Source organism: Nestor notabilis, unplaced genomic scaffold, assembly GCF_000696875.1.
Source record: "Nestor notabilis isolate BGI_N333 unplaced genomic scaffold, ASM69687v1 scaffold7312, whole genome shotgun sequence".
Taxonomy (NCBI): domain Eukaryota; kingdom Metazoa; phylum Chordata; class Aves; order Psittaciformes; family Psittacidae; genus Nestor; species Nestor notabilis.
In genome coordinates, this window is record NW_009919581.1 from 16,619 (window position 1) to 25,206 (window position 8,588).

The 8,588-nt window shown below is 40.3% G+C and overlaps 1 protein-coding gene across 1 annotated transcript; it reads right to left on the minus strand.

Moving 5' to 3' along the window:
- Positions 1-703: 703 nt before the first annotated feature.
- ODC1 (ornithine decarboxylase 1) lies at positions 704-7,284 on the minus strand. The gene is made up of 10 exons (XM_010010291.1): positions 7,151-7,284; positions 6,810-6,983; positions 6,473-6,645; positions 6,096-6,230; positions 5,870-5,951; positions 5,451-5,534; positions 4,030-4,192; positions 3,831-3,943; positions 3,328-3,542; positions 704-1,180 (listed from the first exon to the last, which is right to left on the minus strand). The coding sequence occupies exons 1-10, from the start codon at positions 7,250-7,252 to the stop codon at positions 1,039-1,041; spliced, it is 1,383 nt and encodes a 460-aa protein (XP_010008593.1). The 5' UTR covers positions 7,253-7,284; the 3' UTR covers positions 704-1,038.
- Positions 7,285-8,588: the final 1,304 nt, after the last annotated feature.

An 8,588-nucleotide genomic window follows, 5' to 3' on the forward strand; every position in this document is an offset into this window, starting at 1 on the left:
CATTAGTTTTATCACCAACACACCTTGTATCAGCCCCTAGTATTTACTGCTTGATGTCAGATTCACATTTAACCCAAGTCAGAAAAAAATTTAACAGGATAGCTTGTGTTTTCGTGACATTAAAAAGAGCTTCTAATTGTACTGCACGCACAGTGTTGAGTCCCATCTCTTATCACCCATTTTATACTAACGCCCAGGGCAACAAGGGTCAGAGAGTAATCGTTACCTACTATATAAGTTTCAGCTTCTGAAGTTTTCCCATGACATAATTTAATCCTTGCACACATAACAAGCAGTTTGCCAGCAGCACCCATGGAGCCTCTGCCATATTCTCATTAATGACTACATGTGTTTAAATAGCCGCCGGTCCTGGCCACAGCAGTTATGGACCAAACGTGAATAAAACCAGCACCGCATTGAGCTTGCAATATGCAACTGTGTTAAGGCCATGTACAATAGTGAAAGACAAATGTGATTCCCCAAGGATTTGTGCACCACATGCTAAAAAGACACAGTTTAGCTTCCCTACCCACTAAGGGGTTCCCTTCAGTTAGTTGGGAGAGTGCGGGTAGGGGAGATAGCAACTGCATTATTCCTTTATTGATAAGCTCTGGGCTCGCAGCACCTGGTCTGCCTTCATACATGCCACAAGGGCCATCCATGACAGATTCATTTTCAACAGATTAACCAAACACAGGTCCAGTTATTTCAATATACTTTATTTTAAAACAGGTAGGTCACAAAACACTAAGCTTAGCCCAGTCTGCCATACACAAGCTACAAATACTTGTTTGACAGTTGAGGGTCAGTCTTTAGTAGCATACATGAAAAGTGAATAAAAATCCATATAAAACAATATTCAAATAGTTTCCATAGGAACACAGATAATTGTGACCCATCTCCCAGTTACTCTTGTTGCATTTATGCCAAACCTAAACTTTAAAAAACCACTTAAAAATTCTAGCAAGAATTAAGTTAATGGTCCCCCAAATGCCCTAAATTCAATGACTAACCTTGCAGTTAATTACTAAGTATTACCTATACGTTAATACTAGCTGAAGCACAAGTTGCTGGATATTCAATCCCACTTTCCCAGGCACAAGAGAGTGGCAGACTAGCGACATCCTGCTCCTCCACTTCAGCTAGGAACCCTCGCTCCTTGATCTGCTGCATTAGTTGCCTAGAAAAGAAGAAAATTAAGCAGTCAAAAAGTGTTTCAGTACAATGTACCAAAAAGAAGGTAATAAAGGACTTTTTTTTACTGCTAGGGAGCATGAAATGAAATCTTTACTCATCATCTGCAATCCGGACAATATTCCCAGAGGGGAAAGGGAGGTAAATAGCTAAATAAAGAAAGAAAATCAAAGGCAGAGTGTGTGCAGGTCACTTGTGGCTGGCTAGGTTTTAGGGCAAATTGGTTTCCCCATTTCTGGGTAGGTCCTAGATCTACAAAGATGCACACATATACCTGTAGCTACATCTATATCCACATGCCATACAGACCTAATGAGTTAGTGGCCAATAGTTAAGAATTTCAGACCTATGCCACTGACTGTCCCTTATCCCGCACCCTCACATTTCTGGGCAACCTGAATCACATGGAAGTATGGATGACAGACTAGGAATGTAAAAGAGCTGACCAGTGAGAGCCACGCAATTCCTTCCATACTCTGAAAACCTCAGTTGACTGAGTTTTTGGACTTAGTTACCTTATACTATAGGCAAGGCAAGAAGCTGTGCTACTACATCCCTTATCCTTCACTGTTACCCAGCCTGTACTCACAAGACGGGTGCTTCAGCCCTCTGATCATCTTTGTGGCCCTCCTCTAGATTCACTCCAAGAGGTCCACATCCTTATGCCAGGGACCCCAGAGCTGGATGCAGTTCTGCAGGTGGGGTCTCATGAGAGCAGCATAGAGGGGGAAAAAAATCACCTCCCTCAACTGGTTGTTCATCCAAGGCTACAGCCCTCTTTCAGCCCTACAGACCACCTACTTCTTCCATTCTGGCAAGAAAATTCTGTGACACAAGCTGGCCCCTAACTAAGGGGGAAGTATCAATGAAGTTGCAGTGAAGATCTTTCTAGGACAGGCTGAGAGAGTTAAAACTTCTTTAGCCTGGGGAAGAGAAGGCTCTTCTGGATGGGGCTTGGAGCAACCTGGCATAGTGGAAGGTGTCCCTACCCCTGTCTAGGTCCAGAGGGGTTGGAGCTTGATGATATTTAAGGTCTCAAACCATTCTATGATTGTTATGTCTGCATAACTAAGCTCAGCATGCCTCACAAAGTACTAAGTGTTACATTTTAACAGAAACCCTGTGCTATAGTCAAAAAGAAAATTATTCTCCTTCGGAGCCATTTTCAGTTCAGTTAGACACAAGTCTGGAGTCCTATGGGAAGTCTAAAAGCTTCAATTGGTTTGAGAAACACTTCAATTGACACTGGAAAAGTTTCACTGGAAAAGGCCAGGAAAGGAAAAGCAAGGCTCATTGTTTCCATTGTAAGAGCTTCCTCCTACTTTTATGGCAGGAATTCCCCTGAACTTAAGCATTTTCAGTAAATCTGAAAGCAATCTAACAGCAAAGTTAAACATGCTTTGGGGTAATGCCAGCTTAGTAGGAAGACTTCAATGCAGAGGTAAGGGACTCCTGTAAAAGTGGGCTTTCCTAAAACAGATGAGATCCCTTAACCTGTCTTGCACAGAGAGCATCCCAGTTACATTACTGTTTAAGGCACAATTTCACAGTATCCTTACCCTCAAGAGGTGCCTGCCTTCTCTGCTAAGCTGTTTAATAACTTCCCATTGAGATCTAGTACTCTGCATGGAGCAGTGAGCCAGACCTCAACCTAAACTAAGGACTAGCTCTCAACTGAACAGACAGATCACATAGTAAAGTGTCACTGTTGAGTGTTCTTAAATCCTGCAGCCAAAATTTAGCAAGCTATCAATTTAGAAGACAGCATACTATTATAACTATTATTTAACTGGCATCTAATTGCCAGTCACAGAAGCTAAGTGTAAAGAATATGCAATGATTCTATATGTTGTGCAAGAATGAAACTAGAAGCCCAGGTTAATGAAAAGACTCCTAACATTACCCTTTTCAAAGCACCTCTCCTGGAAATGAGCATGCTATAGAATAGAGTAGTTGGTAATGTTAGCATCATTCTAAGCACACAGCAAAACACATTCATACAAGAAGGTTTTACAAGAGCTATGACACAAAAACTATGTCCCTTTTTGTTCAGGGACAGCCAACTGCCATGAGCTATTCACTACAGTCATTTGTATCAACAGCACTGATGGATCAAGATACTTAATTACTAACCATGCTGGTCTTGATATCACATAGTGTATTGTTGGCCTCTGGAATCCATTGAAAGTAGAAGCTGCTGCAACAGTATAGGCACCCATGTTTTCAAACAGGATCCAATCACCAACATGCAATTCTGGCATATTAAAACGCTCGACAATACGATCTAGGCCATCACATGTTGGTCCCCATATGCTGCAGGAATAGCAGCTGTCATCTGGTTTAGGCCTCTGCAGAAGAGAGTTCAGTATAATTAAGTCTGACTGTCAAAACAGAGCTTTCAGAAGCAGTATCATAATTAGCTTAACATTCCACCTCATAGAGAAGAGGAGGAAGAGCTGCTTACAGGCCCTGCTCCACTCCAAGCTTTAAAATTAGTTTTGTTGCATGCTTCCTAAGGCTAATGCCGGATTCTGGCAACATAAAGGGAACAGTGAACCAAGAAGCAACTGCTGTGACGAGGGCTCTCCCACATCCATGATACATGACCAGTGTGTGACATTTCTGACCGAGCATACCTTTTGCAGAACTGGTTTAACATGTGCATGATCATACAAGATGCAGTTGAACGATCCATAGACTCCATCATTCACATAGTACATAAGAGTTTTGTCATTTGCATCATCTTCATCTGGAAGAAGTTGAGATACCAGTAAGAGAATGCTTGGAAAAAAACAGTTGGCTAGAAGCAGCAAGATTAGGTCTAGATTTACATACCATCAGAACCTGTTTGCTCCTTTAAGACTATTTTTTTTGCAATGATGTTGACTGCCAGTGTGAATGCCGATGCAACATAGTATCTTCCTGGCTCTGCAATAATCTTTATTCCAGAATCTGAAGGGAAGTATTTATCCAGCGCTGGGTTGATAACATTTGTGATCTATGGAAGAATCAGTTGCTGATATTAGAACTTCAGCAGTTATTCAGGTTCTATTTTAGACATCTATGTCAGACCTTCATGCTCAAAATGATATACTGGTCAAGCGTGTGATAACTATTAGCATATTGTAAACAATATTGATTGCTCTTGCTTTATTTTCCCACTCAAAGTTTTGTTTGCATTAAAAGCCTGCACAAAGCAACGAAAGCAGACATCACTTGCAGCTTAAGAATTTCAGTGACCAAACAGCTCATGTTTGAGTCTATGGAAATTACCCCTCCTAGACTCATTAAGCCAGTATTAATGCCCTGCAACTCCCCACACTTCACCTGTGACTTCTAGTCCAGTTGTAGTTCTGCTAATCATGCAATATTCCCCAGCTTTCCGCATCCTGAAGACAGAAGACTTTTATCACCAGCTTTCAAATTCAGTTCCTTACATGAACAGTTATTTCCAAGTTCTGAAGTTATCAGTGATTAAGCAGTTGCCTCCAACCGCAGCATGACTGTGTGTTATGTCATACAGCCCGATGACATCATTTGCTCCTAACATTCTCTGTAAGCCAACACTGCACTATGAGAAGCCAGCCTTCATTAAGAGGTATTACAAGTGAGACAACATTAAGCCCACACTGTTAGCACAAAACTCACTTTCAGTAACTTATTTGCTCTCTCCTTGTATAAATATGTATCATTTAACACCACGTTAGGTTAGACTGGCAAGTGTTCTGACAACACTGCTTCAAGTGGAAGTCTATTAATACCCAGCCACCTTGTCTCTTTCTGAAAAGATAACTATTTCTGTGTGAAAGCAGACTAGAGAACACTGACCAGTTAAAAAACGATCCAAAAGCTAGTTCTAAACCAGATCAGACACACATTAGTTTGCTGCCATCCAGAAGGGCAGCATAGTCTCAGGACTACCTTTTCACCCTATTTGGGAGCACTGCTGATCCAGATAGTCTAAGTGCAGCATCAACTGGAAGAAGTCTCTGTCAGTAACAATCAAGCCTGCAATTAAAACCTGCTTTACAAGTTTGATACCTCTGCATGCTTGTGTAGTCATTTAGCTATGTATCTGATGGGTTCATCCAATTTTCAGTTTTCAGATTCATTCCTCTTTTCCTCTAAATCAAATTTCTGACCAAGCAGACAGATTTTCTTATTGCAAGTATGTCTGCATACAAATAGAAAAAACACGATTTTGTTTACTCCAAACTGACATTCAGAATTACTCTACGACCTGAGAAAAGCTATACCTCTTCAAATTTAAGCTTGACATCTTCAGAGCCAGGGAAGCCACCACCAATATCAAGGAGATACATATTGAAGCCAAGTTCAGCCTAAAATGAGATTAACAGCAACACTGTCAAGAAAACAGCTCTTAGTTTATCGTTGTAGCTTAAAAAGTAACATAAAGCTATTTCATTAATACTTGGAACACAGCTAATTCATTATGTTCAAGTATTAAGTCACTCGAGTTCAAGCTGCTGGTTTTAGTGCATTTGTAGATGAGGTTTGCAGGACTGGTTTAAGTAAGCCACCATGACCTCAAAAATTCCAACAACATGAAATCAGCAACTTGGCTAGCTTTTAACCCTGTAACAGTTCTACACTCGATTCAGGTTTTGCCACAACAGTTGAGCAGTGGTTGCAGAGAAAGTAGAACTAGACTTACTCCCATATCAAACACACAGCGGGCATCAGAAATGGCTTGAACAAAAGTCTCTGGGTCTGTACATCCACTTCCAACATGGAAACTATGACAAAATACAAAATACCAGTTGTTATTTGGCAATTAGTAAAGAAGCTCATACAAAACTCAAGTCACCATATGCAGAGGCATCTCTGCCAGGTATACCACTTAAATCTTATTTACTATGACTGCATAGTGATCAACGCACCTTACTCCAATGATGGCAAGGTCAAGCTCTTTTGCACGCTCCAGAAGCAGCCTGCTAGTCTTAAGTGTAGCTCCAAATTTAACACTCAGACGACAAACTGCTTTGGAGTCATCAGTTGTAATGCGCAAGACTAACCTGGAAATAGGAGAAATGAGAGTTTAAGATCCAGTATAAAAGATATTATTATCAGGCAGGTATGACCTTAGAATGGAACTGCCAGTAAGCTATATAGGATTAGATTTCACTGGCTGAAAGTACTTTTCTTGTAGTTTTGCAGCCTGTCTTAACCAACGAAGAACGAAGTTCAGATAACAGCAGACGTTTCCATAACTTGGGAACCCAAGCAAGAATTACATAGAGCAATTAGCATAACTTACTTGGCTTTTGGATGGGCCCTTGCAACTTTCATTAGTTCTACTTCACTATCAAATGTCATCATCTGTACACCATTGCTGGCAGCATGCTTGATTTGAGATACTTGTTTGCAGGGATTTGCATATATTATTCGCTCAGGAGGTACACCAATGCTCTGTATCAGCTGTATTTCCGTCTGAAGAAAGAACAGATTACATTTGTGAAAAGATATTTCTAGATGGATGATTAAACAGTACAACAAAAGCAACACTGCTTGGTTATGTTTAATTTTATATGAACACATCTTTTAAAGCTGAACATACCCCAGCGTCACAGTTTAGAGCACAGTCAAGATCTTACCTTACTGGCGCAATCAAATCCTGCACCAAGAACAGCAAGTGTCTTCACTACAGCTTTGCTGTCGTTACATTTGACAGCGTAAAAGGGGGTTACCCGAGGAAGGGCTTTATGCCACCGCACGTGCTTCTTTACAATATCCCCGAGGTCAGCAACATAAAAGGCATCTTTATCATCCTAGAGCAAATAAACATCTTAGTTACAAACAATAGATAACATGATAAGCCTAGAGGTCAGCATTTGAGAAGGAGGTTGCCTTGCAGATCATCTGCAAAGACAACTTGTTCCACTAGTTTATAAATTTGTGGCGTCATAAAACGCAGTGATCTTCGTATCATACTTACAGAAGACGACACTTCATTTATTTTTTGGTCAAGGATATCCTTGGCAGTAAAGCCTTCGTCAAGAAAGGTGAATTCAAATTCTTCACTGCTGAAGCTACTCATGATTTCCAAGATTTCAGGTTTATGTGGAAGGACTTAAGACAATCTGTTGATACCAAAAGAAAAAAAAAAAAAAAAAAAAACCCACATTCAATACTTCACTTAAATTCATAAAATTTACATTCATTACTTCACTTTAATGTAGCCATTATATGACCATGATGTAGTGGGCATACAATTTACAATTATAGAACTCCTACAGTGATTACTAATAGCGGCATAGATCAGGAGTTTACATAGATGACAGATCAGATTTAATCAGAAGGAAGGCAGCACTCCACAAAGTAATCTTGCTAGCCTGAAGGCTAGTTCTCTGTTCAGCATCTGTATGATCTACTCAACCTAATCAAAGGGAAAAAAAAAAGTCAAATACTGTCATATATTATTAGCCTAAGTCCCCGGAAGCTTCCACTGTCTTCACCTTCACCTCCACATCAGAGCTGTTAGTTTTAAGGCTAATGACAGTGGCAACCTACTTACCACTTCTAAAAGATACCCAAACTCTTGAGCATTTTTGTAGCTCACCAGTTTCTGGGAAAAGGGCTTTGTGTTACTACAGACAGAATCTGAGGATGTTACTGACTTCTGAGTAGTAATAACTTTCACTAGGTCCAGACCAGTTCAGACTGTGCATAAGCCAGCCATGAGATGACAGCTTTCCTTGAAGTTGCTCTGTTGGTGCTTACAGCTTCCCTGTTCTACCCATGAGCTCCAAGCTACACAAGGAAAGCCTCAGCTGTCAGAAGTGGCAGATATACACTAAAAGTGGTTCCTAACTGTGACCTCTTAACAGTGAGCCCAATTAACACTTTATAACAGGATTTTACAGTAGTCCTTAAGAAATATTCATTGTTAACAGAAATCTATCAGCCAAGTAGAAAGTCCCTTGAGAGCCAGAACTAAAAAGCAAAAGCACACTCCTCTCCCATCCAAGACCCATGAAGCCCATGGCAAAGTTATAGGTCATCCTTTTACAGGGTAGACCAAATAGAGGACTGACAGTCTACTCCATTAAGCTGTTAACTTGAGCAAAAGTATGTGCTACCTTTTAAAGACCTGAGCCTTGCAAATGACTCATAGGGAAGATACAGTTTCATGTAACCAGGTCCAGCCCTCTTCCTTCTCTCAGCACTTTTTTTTTTTTTTTTTTTTTTTTTACACTCAATCTAGTCATACAGATCGGGACTGAAGATTATGTAAACCCTAAATTATTCTCTAACCTTTAGTTACATCACCATTCCCTCTACTTTCAAGGGGACTGGCTATAAACTGTATGAAAGTTAACTTATGTTTTATAGCTGTTACAGATTAATGAGGTTCTAAGACTAGCAGAATCACT